A 21,571-nucleotide genomic window follows, 5' to 3' on the forward strand; every position below is an offset into this window, starting at 1 on the left:
TTAAATAACACTTAAGTCAGAAGAGTCTTGCTCTGTGTGTTTTCCCTGGAAGTCAGTATTTATGTACTATATGATTTTGCGACACAGTTCAGGTTGCAGAGGATTTATTGCACTAAGTAGACATTTAAATCTGGTAGCGGTTTCTTTCTCCTGCAGTTCTTCAGAACTAACTTAGGCTGTTAGAGCATTAAGTGGAACGTCGCTATTTCTGTTTTACTACATGTTGTTGTTTTGCATGATCCAAACATATGTTTATCCTAAAATACATTTCTTAATACCATATGCCACAAAGATAGCAAGAACATCAAGTTTAAGCAATGGACATGTGTTCAGCTATAAACATGGACATATTGACTATCCATGTTGATGTAATCACAGTGAGATAAAACTGGTTTCAATCCATTTTATTCAGTTTCTTAACCCTGTTCCAGAAAACCCTGTTCAAGGTCAGAAGATATGAAAAGGCATAAGCTTGTGAATGCCAGCACACTTCATAGACTGCAAGCTGGTTTTGCATGGAAAGATCAGCTTAGTAAGCCTTAAGCTAACTGCAATCAGTACAAATATGACTTCTACTCTGTGATAAAGAAAAAATATCTCTGGACGAAAAGCCACCATAGCAAAAAATCATAGCTTTTAACTGTCCTTATGTTTGAGAAGTCTTTTTTCCTATCACAGAGCTTTGCAATGATTAAAAACAAGGTACCTACCACATTTTGGACTAAAATAGTGTTTCCTGAGGTAACTTAATCTGTGCTGCAAATCCCATTCCTATCTACAGCAGGCATGAAAAGCAAGGGGTAGTTTGCCCTTCACATGAACAGATTACACAAACAAATTACTACCCACACTAACTTAACTGGGTATGTAAGAAACTAAGGCGTTACTCTGCAGCTGAAACTCGTGACTAGAATGCCCCCATCCCTAAATTCACTTTAAGTAGAGTTTATTCTTACAGGACTATCGAAGGTATCTTCTATCACTGTTGTCACATCTTTGTTTTTTAAAGTGTCATGCAATTGCCTAATATATATGTGCAACATTTTTAGCTCCTCGTCATCAAGGGAATAGGGGCAGCTGGAGAATTACCCTGTGTTTTATGGCGTTTTTCCTTTTCCCCAAGCCGGTAACCAGGCTTGCAGAGTGCTTTTTAATACGTGGTTTTATACAGTGCATAATGCTATAGGGATTCAATCTCTTAAGCGCAGTAAGAAAACAAACACTATTAGCAGAGTCCCAGAAAGACTTTATATGACTATCAGTATTTTCTTCCTTAAATACAGTTCCATTCTTGATTTTGTGATGGCTCGTAGTATTCTTTGTTCTAAGTTATTCAGTAATCTCAGCAATGAAGGGCCCAAAATCCCAGAGTGGGTAGATTTCACAAGGAGTTAGTTATATTGTAATTTGCTGTTCATTTCAGTGTGGACCTTTACCTATGCAAAATGTAGAGGAAAACACTTTTGCAGTTAACCCTTCCTAATCTGTTGCAGGTGCAGACATAGCCAATGCAATAGTTGTTTGTTTTTTAAAAAAGCAAGCTTTAGTATTTGGCTAATGAAGCCTGATCCCTCACCAGCCAACCTAAGTTTTGCCAGAGACTTCAAGGATTGGAGTCCTAAGTCCCAAATATTCAAAACTTTAGGGGTAAGATGAATTTCATCTGTTACCTTCATTATTTCAGAAGTTATCTTGCTCTGATCTGATCAAATACATGATTATGACTCACATATCAGAAACGTATAAGGCAAATCATGAAAATCGTACCTCCTACTAAAAATGTTTCTGTAAATATTCATGAATTTGATCTAAAAATCCACTTTTCTTCAGTTTGCGTTACCTTACGTTTACAGAAAAAATGTGCCTAATGTTCAAACTGCATTTATTTGATAATTTTCTGATGTATCTAGCCAGTTTCACAGAAGTCAAATATGTTTGATTAGGGGCCTTATATTCCATATATATTCCATTCCCTCTGTCATCTATGTTTTCAAACATTACCAAACATTTTTTCCTCTGCTCTACCTTTTTTCCTGCATCATTCTTCTATATACTGAATTATTACTGCCTGCTTCTTTACAATTTCTGCCACAATAATAACACAGGAGCTTGATTTGTTTTGTCCAAGTCCACTGTACCTTTGAGCTTTCCCACACAGAAATCAACTGTACATCACGTTAACCTCTCCTTGTTACTCCAGTGACATAGCAACCATAATCTACGGTGCCAGGAGACCGCATCTCACAAGCATGGAGGACTACGTACCTCTCAGAGGCATCGTGCCAACTTCTCCTTCCACTCCTGCCTGCCAGTTTCAGGAAGGGCACTGAGTTTAAGAAGTCTGTGGAACAGAGACCTTGTGATAAACGCAAGCTTGATGCACCTGCAGGAAACGCTGTCTGCATCATGCAAGGAAAAGATGTAGAATCAAACCAAGGCAAGGTTATAGCAAGAATACAAAAGAACATGCATACAGAGCTAAAAATGAAAAATGCCCTAAATTTGCAAGATATCTTTGACCTGTTGAGATTTTATTGTTGTTTTACTCCTTAGTGATAAAGTAGCTTTTTCATCAATGGCTTGTTCCATTTTTATCTTACTTAGTTCTGCATAGTAACAGGTGCATTATCACTTCCATCCCGAGACTTTAAAAGGGATAAATGGAGGCTAAAGGAGAGGTTTCACTTTATTACAGATCTGCTGCAAGTACAGCATCTGCAGAAGAGGGTCATCCTGTTCTCAGCTGTCATGTGCTTCCATTTCTTCTCTTGTAAAGGATTTGACAATTTTACAGTCACTGTGGGATCTGTGGCCTTCAGCTTGTCCACAGCAACACTAAACTACCAAAATCATTTTCCATCAGGTCAGGAAAAGAATCTCTCCTGGTCACACAGTTGTTACAATTGCTGCAGGGGAAGAAGGAGGACATGTGGCCAGGGAAAGGAGTGGTATTGCCTGTTTTAGTAATACGTCATAATTACCAACTTGTAGTAATTGTCAAGCCATGTTTTTTTGGCACCAGTAATCCTCTAACTCTTATAAATGCTGTAAAGATAAATACTTATAAAAATAAAAGCTATAAAAATTTTAAATAATGAGGATTGTGTAGGACCTATACTCAGTGAAATAGATGAATATATTAGAAAGTGCAAGGTTATATAATTATTAAAAGTTCTTCCAGGTCAAAAGCATCTGTTTCCAGAGCCCATGCGAGCAGGTTGATTACTGTGTCTATCAAATACATGGGTTCAGACTCTGCTCAGTGATAATACATACCTTTAATATTGAAATATAACTATAATTTAGGTGTTGGTGGTTTTTTCTAATCTGTGAACTGAAGGCTTCTCAGGTAAGCCCAAGAGGTATATGAATACCTGGTTGATTTTGTTATTGGGAATACGAGGAAGTGACTCTGACTTCATAACTAATGAAAAAGATACTGATAAGGAATTTTCAAAATGAAGTAGCCGTTTGGTCTCGTTAGTCTAGAAGCAAGATAAAATTGCTGGAGAAGATGCTTCTCAGGTAACTTATACAGCTGTGCAATAAACTATCACAGCTCCCTGAAGGATGAGGAGCAAATCCTCCACACGCGCACATCAGACTGCATACTGCCATCACCGGACCCTGCACACCACTTACGGACTCTGCAGATTTTTCAGGCCTGTGCACCAAGATGACACTGGTCCAGCCCGTTGGTTTGCATCTGTTTAATGTCCCTCTGGAAAGACAAGACTTCGTATGGGATATGACTGCCATGAAAGGAAGCTATGTAATGAAAACACAATGGATGAGTGGTTGCTTGACTATTTCAGCTAAATATTTTCAGACAGTTCTCTTGTTAAGTCATAGTTGTTTATTACAAGTCAAATATTTTTCGTTATTTGAGTGCTCTATGACAAATCTGAAAGCAGCTTAAATGTCAGAGCAATGTTGATATATCATTTACATGTTTCAAGTAGTTTGCTACAAATAATTCTGACTCAAATGGAGCGTCACTTCTGGAAAACATTATATGTCAATTTAGTAGGGTAATGCAGGAAGTTTTTCCCTGTATAAAAAGCGAACTTAAATCCTTTGTGCCAAATGCATTTAGATTCTGGATATTTTTCAGGCTTGGTGATACCAAACAAAACTGAGAACTCTTTATGTAAGAGTGAATTCACCTGCATAACAAGTACCCCGTTGTTTTACTAGACAGAGTAACAAGAATTTACAGCAACCTAAGACATGAATTATGTGTTACTTATGGTTTTGTGTAGTGGTGATTTTGGAGATAAATTTTTCTATTATTAAGTGCAAATAGGATACCAGTAGTATCTTTTTTTACAGGAAGAAAAGCCTTAGCTATGAATTCTTAACTGAAAAGGCATTTTAAAATTTGAATTAACATTAAAGGAATTAACAGTATTAGTTTTTAACTTCAAAGTAACTTCTGGTTGAGGAAAGAAATTGGCAACAAATAAATAAGGAGTAGCATTAATCCATGCCTGTATTCCTAAAAAAAACCTAATCTCACCAAACTATGCTGAAAACCAGTAATTTTAGCACTGTACAGTAAGATTTTAATTTATCTAAAAAGTCTCAGGTTGTTACGTTATGCAATCTAAACACAGTACATATTTCAGGGTCGATTTTAACTGAACGAGTGAGGCTACAAAACATTACATGATTAACATCTTGAAAACTGAGTGCATAAGTTCAATAGGATAAAGCGTTGAAGTACTCCGTTTGTCAAAGAACAATCACAATCTTGCCTCACTGATTCTCCTCCCACGTAGTGTGGGAGGAAAATCCTGCATTCTGTAAACATAAAGCAGTAACATGGCAGAGAGAAATATCTTTTCTTTTTTTTTTTTTTTATCTCAGTGACCTTTCTCCCATAGAAGAGATATTGCACCACAACCTACCTTTTAGATGTGACATACTCAAAGCTTTATTTCATGACACATAACACTTGTTAAAACTTGAATTGATAAAAACTCACCGTTCTTTTCTCTGTGCTGCCCCAGTGATGACACTCAAACAAGCTTTATACGTGACTGATAATAATCACAAAATCTACTATGTGTTTTTATCTAGCTTTTCCAATTGTGCAATACCTTGAGTTCACAGCATTGGTTCCTTCCCATAAAATTGCCACCGAATAAGCTACATTTAAAAAGAAATCCAACTCCAATCCAGTTTATTATTTGTCAAAAAATCCTTCAAAGTTGAGTTTTTGCACAGGAAAAAACTACCTAATGCCTTTTGTGCCAATTGCAAAGCTTTGGTCTGTCTTTAAAAACCAGCATAATAGTTAATTTCCAAATGCACTCGATCTTAAAATAATAAGTTCCTGCTATTTTTCTCTTATTCAGCTGTTGAAATTAAGTTTACACCACAGCCTCCATCCTTAGTTTTCCACTGGGAAAACCTGCTATTTATGCTTTTGTTGACTCTGCAGTAGCTGTTACTCTCTTAAATTATACTGCAACATCTGAGAAAAAAATAAACTGGAGACACAACACAGATTGAGAAGTTATTTTCTTGTCCCATTAATTTCCTTGTCCACTTATCTATCACATAAAAAAAACCCAACAAAAAACAAATAGCCACTGCTGAAACTTATGCCAGTGAAATCCAATATACAGTGATAAAATGTAGACAAAAGCAACCAATTTTCCACACTTACTACTGTTAGTTAAGCAATACCCTTTAGACATCGTCTTCAGTGCAGCTGTTGAATACAATGGAGTGGTGAATCTTGATGGTGAGTCCTCCTTTCTTCAACCTCAAAGCCAGAAAGGACTCCCACGTCTTGCGGGGCAGAGCTCTGATTGTGCTGGATGCACAGACCATTTCGCGTTGGAGACCAGCAGAGACTCCTTCAGCAGCTTATACTCAAACAACGAAAACCCATAAACCAGCAGGACTTTTCTCATTGCTTACAGTTAGTGAAGAATTTGCAACTTTTTATGGTTAAATCAGTGGCTCAGTTTGACGTTCAAGCCATCAGACACAGGACTAGCTTACTAAGTAAAAAGGACTATTAGGGGGACACGTGAAGTCTTCAAAATACCCTCTTCAAGGCTGTGCAATATCATCCTTTTTTAGTACTTCATTACTTCTTTTATGAGAAAGTGAATACTTGCAATTCAGGGGAGCACAGATACCTAAACACTTTAAATCTATGAAACTCTTCAGAACTATGAAAAAAACCCCTTTAATTTTACACATGCTGTTTCACCACCTATTACTCAAATATTAATTATATTAGCAATTTGCTCACCACATAGCCATGAAAACTATGATTCTACATATGAATAGTTGCTCTGCAAAGTCATAAATCAACAGAAACACAGGTTTACAAATTTTCAATTTTGAAATTTATTTAGAACTCAGGGGTTAAGCGTGGTAAGTTTCCAATTGTCTGATAATAGCATACCCATGTCACTATCACGGAAATTGCACTAATTCCCTCTGCCCCCCTCCCCCTTAGAAATCTGCAGGTTAGTTTTAACAGCCGGTGGTTTTGCAAATAGTGTGCTCTAGGACACTACTGCATTTCCTGAGTGTTCAAAGCTACTGTATGATACATTAAGCTGAAGGAAAAACAACAAAATTATTATTCAGAACTAAACTAGCTATTTTACCTTACTGCTGAAGTATGGAATCATAAAATGCGGCATATTTTATCAGGAGATTGTTTTGGAATGCTTAAAAAGGAAGGGGGGGGGAATCCACCTTTTTAAAAAAATGACTTCTTTTTTACTTCAATTTTAAACTAAGTATTTTTTCACTTCAAGTTATTAACCTCAAGACTATTAAAAACGGCCAAAAAACTTAAGACTCGCTCAGACTGAAACACAGTTGGGACTAAAATATCCGTGTTGGTATTCCTTGACCTTTTAGGGTATTCCTAGTGGCTCTAACAAAAGCAGCATAACAGGGTATCTCTGGTTTGTGTTTATCTTTTTAGTGCTCTTCAAAATGAGTTACTAACAGCACTGACCAGAGTGCTTAAACATAGGATTTCAGACAATCGCCTTGCAATGCACTTCAGCTTTATCGTGCAAAACCAATCTAGTCGTAAACATCCCCACATTAAACACAATAAATTGTGCCAAAGTACATGATGTGAATAAACACCAGCTAATCTATCAACACATTGACAAATGTCAGCTTGTCTATCAAGCATTGTTCAAGCCCAGAGTGAAATTTCATTTGTCAGAACTGAACTCCTCCATGGGCAGACTGCATAGTCTAGGTATAAAGTTACTCGTTTCTGTCCAGAAAAATCTCTTCAAAGTTGTATTTACGTTGGCAATTGGGTTTAGAGGAGAGTTTCATCCCTCTAAATTCACGATTGGTTGATACATCAGTAAAGAGGTCCCACCATCTGTCAGTGGGATTTTTCCATGAAAGACCACAACCACTTCTTGATCGAAACAAAGCTGAAGCAGTGGCAGCTGATGGAAACGCTAACTACATTGTTCTTGCATCATTTTTTATGATGCATTAGATTTATTCTCATTTACAGATGATTTTGGTAGAAGGGTTCTTCAGGCTGCAGCTGAACAAAAAGCAACTTCTGGTCTTAAGTTTAATTTTTTTTTTCTTAATGGGAATTTGTTTTGAACAAAGAACTGATAGTATGCGCAACTACCAGCAGGAACTACCAAGAAATGATGTGTTCCACTCTAGTACTATGTCAGTGGCTTGCCAATCCTTTTCCCCTAAAATATTTGTAAAAACATTGGAAATACCTATGAAATTTATAAAACAGCTCCTTAAACATCTGGTTAATGCCCTTTCCTTCAAATATAAAAGACCTCCGGTTTCAGGGTCTTTTTCTGTGGATACAAGGGAGAGGTCGAGGAAGAGGTAAAAGATAGGATAACTGCTATCTTTTCAGTTGCTATCTTACAAAATTTAAGTGACTACTACTCTAAAGATTAAATACAGACTTTACATAACCAATCACAACAATGGAAATAAACCAGAACTGAAACCATATAAAATCCATATCAGGTCAAGTGATAGTACATTAAGAATAACCTTGTATGTTATACAGAAGATAATATACACAGATTGTAACAGTTATTTTTCCCCTTAAAAGCCACTGTCAGTAGGATCAGTGTCTTACTGTACAGACAAGTGACTTGGATATTTGTAATTATTAACGGGGAAAATTAAGGTTATAAAAGAAAAATGTATCAAGAACACCTTTATGCATGTCTATACTATGATTTAAATTAAAAGTCTTAAGCATATTCCTACATACTCCACTTCCATTTAGGTTGAAATATCACTGTCAGTATACAAACCTTAGGGAGGGCACTTCTAATCTAGATAGTATAACTATGCTAAAGGACAGCTATCTTACAAAGGAGATTAAGTTCAGATGTTTAGAAACTTTAACAATAAGAGAAAGTTAGAAACCCTAAACGGCTACTCGTATTTAAGGATAATTACTTTTTAGAGAGCATTAGACTAAACTCCAGTATTTTCTATGGTCATTGTATTAAAAGAAAGTTCTACCACACCTAAAGGATAAGGCATAGCCATCTACTAATTGGCATATTTGTTTATTTGTCTCAGTTTGTGAAAAGGTCCTTATTTGTGTAAGCAGCAAAACAAACTTCAACTGAATGATTGCTATATGCAAAAGGACTGAAGGCAATTGCCTCTGCAGTGAACTTTACAGTTCTCAACAGCACACACGCAACATGCTATCTGAAAAAAGTTACTAACTGAACTACATGTATTAAATACTGAAAAAAGTTTTACATTTTTTATTATAATTTATTTTATTTAACAATCTAAGAAGTTTGCGGCCATCAGAAGTTCCAGTGCAATTTCAGGTGCAATTGGGAATTCAGGAATCTCCGTCGAGCTGTTAGTATAGCGGACCTTGTAGGTGAAATACATGCATACTTTGGATAGGACATGGGATGGGATCTCTCTAAAATTCACCTCATTTGTTTCATTTTCTGCAAACTGTCCTGTAGAAAATAACAAAAACAAAACACCAAACCAAAAGTCAGAATCTCAATTCACTGCAAAATGATATACCAACACATTCTAAACAGACTTGTGTTAAGTCCCCTGTTTCTGGATATTAGATTCTTCAGTGTAAAGCAGGATATGCCACATTCACCACCCTCAAGAATATTAAGATCCCCCGCATTACAAAATATTTATTTTGGCTGCAGCCTTTTAACAATATTCTGAACAACTACACCAGAAATTTAAGTTTAATTCTGATGCTTGCTTGATAGGTGCTCCAAAACTGTAGTGTGCTCAGCTCTAAAGGTGACAGTAACAACAATAAAAAAAAAAAAAAGTGGTATCAATCCAAATTTCTAGCTGTCCTATAATAAGAAAAGTTTATAGATATTACGTATCTGCAGATGCACACTTAGCAGCAGCCCTACTATTTCTATAGGAATCTCCTAACTACAAAGCAGAGCTATTTACTAATGTCTACACACATTTGTGTAGAAATATCTGCATGCACTGAAGCCAATCTGGCTTGAATTCTAGTACAGGAACAGTAGGAAGTAACAGAAGAGATGTTAGCATGTTGGCAATGTCACAGTACTGAAATAGAGAGCACTTCGACATCAGTGAAACTGTGACCTACTGAACTAGACAGCAAGAGTAGTTTTCTTTGTGAACCCATTTATCTCGCTAGTTTTTATACAAAACATTCTTGAATACCGACTCCTTTACACAATCGGTTTTCTAGCCCTCTAAGCAGGCTGCTTTGCCTTTTATTCCTTCACATTGTGGAACACATTCAGGGCAGGTCTTGTAACTACTCTTCCTTTTACGTGTCTGGGAGGCTGACATGGACTGGATCAGACAAAACAGATCTGCTACATATTTTCAAATGAAACCATTACCATGACATTTAGCAGAACATTAAGCTGAGAATTTTAATTGCTCGGTTTGCCCAACTATTACTAAGTAATTTAAAACTATATTAAGCAAATAGATCTCTCCAGTAATCCCCCTCACCAGAATCTAAAAGAGAATATAAGAATGACCATATTCAGACCAGAGCTCTGTGGAGCCTACTGCCCACCCCTCAAGTGGCCAAAGGTAAATGTATGGGATGAGGGTACAGAAGAGGGAAAGCACATGTTTACTTCTCCCTGTTCTCCCCTCCACCCTTTCAGTCTTCAAGAATTAGTTCAGACACTTCTTAAACTAGAGGTAGTCTCATAAATTCAGTAACACTAAAAGTTCTACCATGGAGGTGGCAATGAAGAACTACCAACTCCTGTGTTTTGAACTTGACAGCTACACATTTCATGTAATACCCTCAAGTTCTCATACCATGGGAAACTAATAGTAATGACGCCATAAGATCGCTAACTGTCAAAAGCAGACAGAGTCAAATTATATGTCTGGTAGCACAATTCCCCACAGAGGCAGACTGTTCCACTGGAAACAGGAACTAGGCAGGATCTGGAAAAGTTACCATTTATTTCAACTTTCACTCACAGCATGATACAAATTCAAACTGTCCAAAAGTGAAAATAAAGGACGTGAAAAAAAGGACAAAATCTTTTGCACCTACCTGGTCCACTCAACATAGCTTTTATCGTTCCTGATGTTAATGCATGCTCTCTTTTTACAATGAACTCATGGCCATCGGAGGATATTAACTTCACATACATAGCATCTGGGCCCTCACACCCACCATATGTTTTCTCTTCTCCATCTATAATGGAAAGCAAATTAACAGTTTCAGAACACAATGACTGACTCACATCACTGAAAATGCAAGCTGCGGTCTTTTCTATGCTATGTGGGCAGACTGAAGAACCCATTACAAGCAGAAATAAGACACAAGCATTCTGCGTATTTGAAGACAACTTCTCTGAAGTGCTCAGCAATGTTTTAAAGTAAAATTTTTATTAAAAGTAGAATTATTTTTTTTAATAAACATCTCTCTTCTCTCATTTCTCCATCACCCAATTCTTACATGATTTCAAAAATCTACGTGGGGATGAAATTTTCCTTTAGACATTCTTAAGTGAATTGAACATGCTACTGCTTTATAAGGCTATTGCTATGTTTATCATACTAGTACTTACTGAAAGTTACCGAAACACATATCTATATATTTAAAAATACAGACTGCAAGGAAAAAAAAAAAAACAGTCAGCATTCCTCTACTGAAGAAATTACATGAAGTAAGACTCATCCTTCCCCCACTGCCCAGCCAGACCCAGAACCATACGGTGTTAGTGCACACCTGTGTTGTGACTTTTGGTGGAAAACAGGGTAAGTGCCAAAGCACTAAACCCAAGGAAATTTGGGAGCTCTCCCCGCAGCAGTTTTGACTGTGGTTTCCCTTCTGTCTCACTACATACCTGCTCTCTACTTGGTTTCTCTAGATGCCCTTACTCCTTTCCTTTTCTGTTCATTCATCTAGTTTCTCCTAACAGCACTATCTTTAAAAGTTGAAAAAACAACATTACTGTTGCTATCACTGCACTGTTCACTCCGTGCAGTCTTAACAGTTTCCCCAGCTTGCACCTCTCTTGTCTATTTAGGCAGCACACCCTCTGGGGTAGGAACCACTGACTGCTTTGTGCCTGTATGGTGCTCAGCACTATTGGATACTGTCGCACTAAGGACACAGTCTCTATACTTGCTCTTTACCTGTTTCTGTAAACTCTTAAGTAATAAAGACTGCAGTAATATTAAAATATTTTTGAAAAAATGAGTGCAAAAAAACCCCCACCCCACTAAATATAAAATTAGTATCAAATTCAGACTGGAAAGTTAACGCCCTCTTTCAAATAGTGTATTTACTAAGGGACTAATATAGCAAGTATTGCTAGAATTCCATTAAAAATACTTGAATTTGACACCACACAAAATTTGATTTTCAGAACAGTATTAATCTTGACAAAGTTAAAAATGAAAGTCCTGGAAGCTCTTCCAGCTTGGAAAAGTGTAACAGAAGAGATGTGTATGCTTCTAGAAAAGTAATAATACACTGCCAGTATTTCATGATTGTACGCAGAAGTACAGAAGATAAAACAGAGATAAACTACAAACTTCACATTTGATTGCTAGTGTTTTTTCTCCTGACAAAACAAATAATAGAAATTATATTAATTATATTAGAATAAGTACCTTGCATGGCATCTAGTGTTACAGTAAATATAACATTCCCCCAATCAATTGCTTTGTGAATTTCAAGTTAAAATTGAATTTCCATGTAGTTATTGCCAATTTTAATGAAGTACTGCCAGTGCCAAAGACGCTAAAATATGTTCAGAAAAAGTATAGATAAAACCAGAATCTGTCCAATCATGTTTCATTAACCAGTCACTTGTAGAGGCAGATACAACAGTTTCAGACATTTAGTCAGATCACACACAACGTAATTTATCAGAAATCAGTGCTTATTATGATCTCTTAGTCAGAATTCAACAGGCTGACCTTAGTTAACAAACAAAAAAATAAAACAGTACATAGTGAAATTTTATTGTCCACTATCGAAAAGTTCAGTGCTGTAAAAGCCTAAAGGCATCCTATTTTAGTATATGCATTTTCAGTACTATGCACATTAAGCAAGTGAAATTGTTACATAGATGCACTCTGAACAAGTCTCTTGACAAATGAACAGTCACTTGAGAAAATCCTCCTGAAAAACATTTGTAGGAAGTTCCATTAACTTTTGAGGCTACAAGAAAAATAGTGAGAAGATCAACATTTAAAGTCTTACAATCCATCTCCTCTACCAATGTATGAGAGAAAATGCTTCACATTACAGGAAACAAAAAAACACCTCTAAGATGATGAGCTTACCCATTCTCTTCTTATAAAAAAAAATTATTCCTTTTCAACAGCGGCTTTTGCAGTAGGAGCGTCTGAAAAAAAACACAAGTGGCAATATTTTCAGTCAGTAGCACAATTTCTTAAGTCAGCTTTAGTTATTAGCCTGTTATTATAAACACCCTTCAGAAAAGAATATGATTATACACAGCATGCAATGTTGATGAGCATTACATTTTGAAAACATTATGTTTTGAAATTTATCTTCGCTATCCAGATCTCTCTACCGTATTCAAGAATCTCTAAATTTTAGCTTACTTTGTAAAGAAGTTGTTCCCCTAAGCTTTTTGAAGACCCTCGCCTATAAAGTCTACAGTTATTTCAAGAGCCTTTTATCACTACAGACACCATCCATGCAATAGTATTGGGGAGGTAAAGAAAGCAAATTTTGCCACACTGCAAAAGGCACTTAAGGAGACTGAATGGCTTGTTTACAGAAAAAAAATTAAAAAGTCAGGGAACAGTTCACTATGCTGTGAATAAAGAAGTGGTTGTCTTGCCATTCAGAGGGTCCTTAACAAACTGGAGAAAGGGCCTAACAGGAAACGTATGAAGTTCATCAAGGGGAAATGTAAACCCCTGCACCTTGGGAAGAATCACCCCAGGCACCAGTATCAGCTGGAAAGCAGCTTTGCAGAAAGATACCTGGGCATGCTGGTGGACACCAAGTTGAATGTGAGCCAGCAACATGGCCTCACAGCGAAGGTGGCCAACAGCGATGCCAGCAGGTCGAGGCAGATGATCCTGCCCCTCCACTACTCAGCAGTAGTGGGACACATCTGGAGTGCTGGGTCCAGCTCTGGGCTCCCCAGTATATACCAGACTGAATTGAGTCTTGCAAAAGGCCACAAAGATGACTGAGGGATTGGAGTGCCTGTCATCTGAGAAGTGGCTGAGAGAACTGGGGTTGTTTAGCCTGCAGAAGAGAAGGCTCAGGGATCAGTCTAATCAGTGTGCACTAAATACCTGCTCTCCAACCTGTCCTTCCCAGAAGATTGACAGTTCCTGATAGAGCCACCAATGTCACCTAGATAATCTACTTCAGACATTTAATGTAGGTCTTCACATGGTAAGTTAACCAGGAGCTTCCATAGCTTATAAATTGGCGTCCAGCTTGCTGCATACATATTTTGCCATGTAAATGAATCCAAAGAGTTAGCGAAATAGAAGCACTTATTCGCAAAACAAATCTGGTACGTTCAGATGCAACATATATTTCTTTATGCTGAACTACATCTCTGCTGTGGAAAAGAAAACTTTGGAAGAGAAATTCCACCCACCCACCTGCTGTCCTAAAATTCCTTTCATGTCAATAGCTACCCTCCAAACATTAACCCGTACAAATCAATGAACTACTGTTATGTGCCCACAGGTTCAGGAAAACAGCACCAGTGATTCTGGGTGGTTTCCCAGCCAATATCCAGGGCTGGTGGCAACAAAGAGACTGTTAAGAATTCTGACAATCCGTGTTGTTGCTTTTCAAAGCAACAAGCAACAGCAGAGGCGCGAACTATGATTACTCATTAGAGAAGGACCCCAGAGTGGGAGGCGTGAAAAAACAGCATAGACACCACTTCCCCATCCCCTCCGTCCCATGTTTCTTGTAAAAGCTTAGGAAAAAATGTAAGGAAGATGAAGAAGGAGCTACAAGATTTGGAGGAAGTTTTACAGAGATCTCTCCTCTTCAGAAGATGCAGCTCTGCTATTGCCGATAGCTTCACTTCTCAACAGCATTTCAATGTTGATTTATTCCATCTCCCTTTTTCCATAACTACAAATATAAACAGTCTGAATGTTTCCTCAAGCTTTTACAAGAAGGCACTCTGTTACATACACCTAATCAAATGAAACATGCAAATAGTTTTTAGTTGTCTGTGGAGAACTGAGCAAAAAAGCATCCTCCACTTACATTGTTCTTTGAAAATTATCCTGATTTTACAGAAGTATTTTATAAAATATTTTCCTTCCCCACTGGCATAAGGAACATCTTCACCTGTACTCTTGCAGGTGAAAAGTTCCTGAATAGAAGGCACATTTAAAAATGCTCTTTGAGAGTCAATTTGTGTAACCTTTTGTAGAGATACCTTAATCTTGAGTGCTAAATGCCTTCGCCATTTTCAGTAATTCCAGGAGCTCATCCAAGGCAATTCATTTGGGTGTTGGAACAGTTGGATGAGATCCTTCACCCTATTTCAACAGTTTTTGTAAATGGAACTGAAGCATCTTATTGGAGAATCTCTGTTGCTCAGAAACTGAAGGGATACCTTGCAGTATTACTGCTACTTCGCAGAAGATCAACACTTGTGCTACTGCTTTCTCTAGCCACAAAACCCTTCCCTACATTCCAAAAGAGCACTGAAACCACTTATGATTTATAAATAACAATAATTTAAAAAAAACACAGAAGTGATACCATTTTGTGGACGTAATGGTGACGATAAAATGTGCCTTGTTTTCCAATATAAATAATGCCATTTAATACAGGAATGAAGACAGGCTAGTTAGTGGGAATGTAAATATATTAACACCTTGCAAAGTAAAAGCATAACTTGAGAAGGCCAATATATTGAAGCTGGGGAACTGAAAATGTCTACACCAAAACATTAGAGCTGTCCCAAAAAGTGCAATGAACATTTTAATAAAACCAAATGAAATGTGCTATCATAAAAAAAACCAAACAACACAGTAGTTAACACCTAATGAAAAAAAAAAAAATCAGGCTCAGTGGTCCGAGTTCAATTGTTTTAAAAACAGGATAATAATACAGTAAGCATTAGCAGACTTAGGACATGCTGGACTAATCCAATACCTAAAAAATGAACCAGTCATTTCCTTGAAAAAAGGAAACTCATAAAAGATGTAGTATGGACTCAGTATATTATCTGAGGTAAAATAAATGGGATAAGAGGGTAATCTTAAAATGAGAAAGAATTTTTTTGCAAGAGTACAGTATGATGTTGCAAACATGGAACAATTGGACTAGAAAAGAACTACTAGTTCCTCCAAAAATTATATCAAACTTTTTTATTTTTTTAAGCAATGCTGTCAGAAGAGAATAGGTAGATTTAGATGAGACGGAAGTGGAAAGCACTGGCAACAAAATGGGAACAGAGTATCATACACACAAGCGACCAGTCTTGAAAAATGGCATACGTGAAATTAAAGAATATGAAATGAAAGATTCCTGCACGTATGGACCAATACAAGTTTCTTTCATGTAGTCTGGGCTTGTTATTTGGGAGTATAGTCATTCCGCGGTCAACTATAAACTGATGCAGCTCTGTTGGGGGGGGGAAAAAAAAGAGGGGGGCGGGGAAGAGGCAAATGCACATCAAGGATTTCTTTGCAATAGAGGTATGGAAATATAAACATTGTTGCACATAAGCAACAACTTGTCTGGAATACTACACGCAATTCTGCATTCCTGTTTTCAAGAAAAAGAATTTCTAATTGCAAGAACTGGAGAAGGGAGCTACTGATATGACCAAAGAGCCTGTTGTATAAAAGAAAAATTAGTCTTGCTTACTCAGCTTAGCAAAATAAAAGCGGAAGGAAGATAAATATAACAATTCATTAAAAGGATAAACATCAAAGAAGAAGAAGTATGCCAACATTAGTCCTCAGTTTAAGCCCAACAAATAAACATAAACTAAAAAAAGAATAAAATTTATACTGCTATTCCAGAATCCAATTTTGGTTCTGAATACAGAACATAACTAACATTCTGTTGCCAAAAGTAAAAGAAGCAGAAAGCCTACCTGCTTTTAAGAAAAAGACATCATACATCCTATTATATGATGCATTTAACAAGTAAGGAAGGGATACAGTTTTGTTTCACGCAGTCTCTTTTCTGATATAGCAGCATGTCATTAAAAAAAAAATCTAAAAAATAATTGTGACTATTATTAGGAGTATAGATTTATTCCTGACAAAATATGGACAGCAGAGAGCACATAAAAATCAGAGCCAATGCAACAAAAAAGGAGAAAAGGAAATAAAAACAAGAAACCCAGGAAACCTGAAAAACCTAAAAAACCAATAACCTGTTAGCATCTATTGGTTCCTCTTCTGGATCAAGAAGGGTTCAGAGTGTTATGACACTTTATGAAGATTAGAACACACTGCAGTTCAAGATTATTATTTTGTGAAAAGCATCTTCTTCCCAACAACTACACTCAAGTTATCTGAGACAGTATTAACATGATCTTGCGTAAGCCTCAGCCTGTTTTTTCAGTCAACTATCTTACTGGTTCATAAATTTACAGAAAAATAAGTAGAACAGCAGAAGACATACACACAAAAATTGGCACAGAAAACATGCAACATTTGGTTTATTTATTTTTTGATAGAAATCTTGATTTCTTATTTAACATCCCCCCAAACCAGAAAAAACCCCACACATAGTATTAGACAGATGAAGGATGTAGAAATCCCTGCCACACACAAGTCATCACTTGTGCATATAGCAAAAGGAGTATGAAGGGAAATTTTATGCACAAAAATATTTCATTTAATTGACAACTGCACGCCCTTAAGTATTAAATAATAGGTTAGTAACAGGAAAGTCAAGTGACCTGATATGTTCTCTTACCAGAAATTCTTTTCTTACATTATATTTTCCAATACACTATTTATTGCAAAACATGTTACTATGTTTTCTTTCTGTATAAGAAAAACAATATAAATTACAACATTTGCTAAAACAACATGAAGAAAGAGACTCGGTGAGATTTCTGAAGATGCCTGGTAACTACTTAATTACTTTTCCACATTTTATAGCTGTCCCGTCTGACTTCACCAAGACTACACCAATGCAGCAATAGAGAAGAGAACAATCCAAGTTTTCTGAACACTCAAGCATTTACCTTTTTTATTATATATTTCTGACCTGACTACTTCAGACTCCTGCAAAGAACCAGTAATTTTTGTTGAAGTACACTCACGATCCCATTTACCCTTCAAGAAGCTTATGTGGTATTACCAATTAGGTAGGTCAGCTTCCTGCCTTTAATCTCAAAAAATCACATATATTAGGTATTATTGTTCACCTGCCTTGCCTCCCTCACACCCCCCAAAAAAGTGAGCAAAACCTGCATTTTTTAAGAGAAAGATTACATAAAAAGGATATGCTGCTTTTTAATCAGTGAGGGAGAATACAACTAAAACCAGTGTATTTGGCATAGAAACTTTCCAACCAGTCTAAAAAGGAAACTCTTGCTGCAGAAAACAAAATTCTCGTTAGATATTAGAGAACCAAAAATTTTCACAACTTGCTAGAATATTTACAACTAGGAGGTAGAATATAGTAAAGTATCATAAAACATGCTAATTAACCCACACAAAGCAAATGTTCTTGTTAGCACACTTAAACATCTTATTCTCCTCCCATACTATGGTATAGTGAGTTTAGTTTGATGTCTTTCTTGCTTCTCTTGAGCATCAAATGGAAGAAAAAAACATGAAGCATGTCCATGACCTTCTCACCTCACTCACAAAGCTGCATGCTCATCTCCCAAGCTTCCCAGAATTTACAGAATATAATCTCCTTGTATATCTTGTGTGCTGATAAGACTGGAATAGACTTAAAGGACATACGCTAATTTAACTGAACACATGCAACTGCTTTACAGATTCTAGAACCCCGTTGCACAACAAAATTAAATCTGTGCAAACATTTCAAGCACTCAGACTCTTTGATCCCATTCTAAGTTTTTAAAGGTCTAAGAAAATTCAAATGCCTTCCAACTCATTAGCTGTGCAACAACACACACAGCTTTTGTATACTTCAGCTGGTAACATTTCTGTATTCTACACTATCAATTTTTTGAAAATGTGGGGCAAATAACACAAATGCTTTCACAATTCCTAGGTTAGTTTAGAAGGCAAATGTGACATTTTCTGGGTGTCATTTGTATATTAGTTCATCAGTAAACAAAGGCTGTTGTGTGTTGAAACAGTAGCCTCCTACCGTTCAATCCTAAATTCTACTCTTATTCTTGACCCTATGCACTAACTTGTTTAAATATACCACTCTTCAGTTTAGTATTCATTGTTTAGTATGCATCAAAAAATAATTAATATAAATAAGGATTGAAGCATATTTAGAAAAAACAGGAGGTTAAGCCGGTACAACGTGATTTCCAAATCAGCTGATTCACTATTCCATATTCACAGGCACTAAAATTCAAACATTTGGGGGCAAACTGAAGTGTGACAGGGAAGTATAATACAGATGAATGCTCGTTAAGGTAAACAGGAGATGAGGTAGGACACCATGTATAGAGTATGAAAGATCTCATATAAGATGTTCTTTTTCTAACTAAGGAAACTTTCCTTTTCAGTAATTCCCAAGAAAGTTTTAAGGGGAAAAAAAAGGGCAGGGGGTGTTACTGTTTTCTTCCTAACATGCCATAAAAGCCCTGTACTGTACACCTCTTGCCATTAGGGGAAGAAAAGCTGCTAGCATATTGCAAAATTTTACAGGGCACGGATTTCTGCCCTCTCATTCATCAAAAACTACTGTTATGCAAAATACCCTGTAATGAAGACAATTAAATTCTGAACCTTTCCAGGTGCAAGAGAACTTGTCAAAATACATCAAAATTCCTTTATTTTAATCTGACAAAACCCATACTTTTATGACAAAACTTAAGGGTTTCTTGTAATATATACACTGAGAATTGCAAAAACGCAGTAAAACATCTGAAGCTAAGTATACTTTCCAAATATATTCCCTTATCCCCATACAAAACGTAAGAGACAGAAACACGAATAGAAATATATCAGAAAAAGAAATAGAGATAGAAGACACTTCAGAGAATCAAATGGATCTCCTCACCATAGCAGTATTGAGTCTTCACATTAAGACTACATGAAACTACCTAAATCTGTTCATCACCCATTCTAGTATAAAAAAAGAAATCTCAAGTTCTCTGATACAAGAAAAAAATTAAATGCTGAAGTGCTGAAAGTGTCTAAAGATTATCTTAAAGCTCCCAATATTAATGGGAAATGCTAGTGAAAATTTTACTGACATAACATAAGCACATTAAGAGGCTGATCTCAAGGTATAAGGCGTGCACTACATGTGCAAAGACAGTAGGCAATGTATTATAAAAAAACTAATTAACACTTATTCCCCTTCTAAGCAACTCTTCAGTTAATAAATATTATTTCTCTCCCAACAATTTTTTTTTGTCCTTAGTAGAGCAAAAGCAGGAAATTTGAGCAAGTAAGGGATTATTCAAAAAATAAGTGCACAACGTGATTCTTATCCTAAAGGTTTCTCACTTCTGTATTTATCTATGTTTTTTTGGCTTGCTTCCAAAGTGAACTTTTTGCAAGTGATCTTCAGCAAACCCAAGTAAACAAATGGTTCATGACTATCTAAGTCTCCCTACAGTACAAAGCTTAACTCACAATCTACAGTATTAAAAGATCTTTAATAAAGTTCCTGCACGTAGTATTACATGGTGTAAGATTAAACTGGCTGTCAAAGTTAACTGCTAGCATCACCATTTTCATACATATATCGGAAGCCACCAATAGCTTACCAATGCTCAGGTTCCCTTACATTAAAGCAGAATCTCCCTCTGAGGAACACAAGGCACTCAAAAGCTTATTTTTCTTACTACATGTAAGCGTATCGCCCTTTTCTGTCAACCTTGCTTTGTTTATATTCGTTGACCATTACAGCTAAAGCACTTTAACCAGCACTTCTCACCTTGGTATAACAACCCCTGGGGGTGCATCCTAAATTCTTTCGGCCTTAGTGTTTCCCCTCTCTCTAGGGCCTGGCGTGGAAAGAGGGTGGACGTCATTTGTGGCGGAAAAAGTTTAAGAGGGATATTTAATTAAAACACCGTTCCGGAAAGCCCCTTTCCCGGCAGCGCCTGGATTTCAAGGAGACCACTTCAATCCCGCACGCAGAGGAGAGAAACGCGCCATCCGCCACCGTCCCGGCGGGGGAACCCTGACATACCTCCGCAGCCCTCCACACAACCCCCTCGACGGCTCCCCGCGTCCCCCCGGCCGCTTCCAAGCCTCTCCGCTCCGCGGCCCGGCTTCCGTCCAGCTCCCCCCGGCCTCTGGAAGCAGGGGGAGCGCGGCGCGGAGGCCGAGGCCCGCTCCCCTCCGAGGGGCAAGCGCCGGGGGCTCCCCTTTCCCCATTTTCCGCCCGCCTCACCCCCTCGGACGGCGGCGGCGGGGCCTCCCCGCCCCCAGCGGAGCCAGTCCCCGCCGCCCCCGCGGCCACTCACTCGGCAGCGCCGCTCCCTCCGCCCCGCTCGCAGGGCCCCCGCGGTGTCGGGCCAGCTGCCTCACAAGCACTTCCGGCAAGGTCAGAGGGTACTTCCGGATCGGGGCGAGCACCCAGTCTACCCCCCCGCGCCCTGCCCTTGGCAGGCGTGTGGCGCTCGGGCTCCCGGCATGCTGTGCGGCGGGGAGCGGTGCATGCTGGGGCGCGTAGTTCCCGGGAGTGGGTGCCGGTCCGCCATGTTAGGAGCGGCGCGGGGAAGATGTTGAGACGGGGTTCCCTGCTTGGAGGGAGCCGCGGTGCCCGAGGGCAGCGCCCAGGGCAAGCAAAGTCCGAAACTCACTGGCGGCGGATCCTAATTGTGCGGGCACACGCTCTCGGTCTGCCCCCCCGCCCGGCTGTCCCCACGAACGCCGTGCCCGTGCCATCCCCGGGAACCCGCCTGAGAAACCCCCACCACCCGCGGGGCCG

The 21,571-nt window shown here is 38.1% G+C and overlaps 1 protein-coding gene across 2 annotated transcripts; it reads right to left on the reverse strand.

The window, feature by feature from the left end:
• Positions 1–8,511: 8,511 nt before the first annotated feature.
• ELOC (elongin C) lies at positions 8,512–21,218 on the reverse strand. 2 transcript variants are annotated; one of them, XM_082479386.1, is made up of 4 exons: positions 20,570–20,699; positions 12,820–12,881; positions 10,571–10,714; positions 8,512–8,987 (listed from the first exon to the last, which is right to left on the reverse strand). In XM_082479386.1, exons 2-4 carry the CDS (start codon positions 12,821–12,823, stop codon positions 8,797–8,799), a joined length of 339 nt encoding a protein of 112 aa, XP_082335512.1. In that variant the 5' UTR covers positions 12,824–12,881; positions 20,570–20,699; the 3' UTR covers positions 8,512–8,796. The 2 variants fall into 2 exon arrangements, with proteins under 2 accessions (XP_082335512.1, XP_082335511.1); XM_082479385.1 differs by lacking the exon at positions 20,570–20,699 and adding an exon at positions 21,105–21,218 and having other exon boundaries at positions 8,513–8,987.
• Positions 21,219–21,571: the final 353 nt, after the last annotated feature.

The sequence above is a fragment of the Vanellus vanellus genome (genome assembly GCF_965231255.1).
Source record: "Vanellus vanellus genome assembly, chromosome: 2".
NCBI lineage: Eukaryota > Metazoa > Chordata > Aves > Charadriiformes > Charadriidae > Vanellus > Vanellus vanellus.

What these genes read in the sequence shown, in the direction of transcription:
- ELOC (XM_082479386.1), bottom strand. An exon ending in AGCTATGTTGAGTGGACCAG is followed by an intron (nt 8,988 to 10,570) that starts GTAGGTGCAAAA and finishes TATTTTCTACAG; the next exon opens with GACAGTTTGCAGAAAATGAA.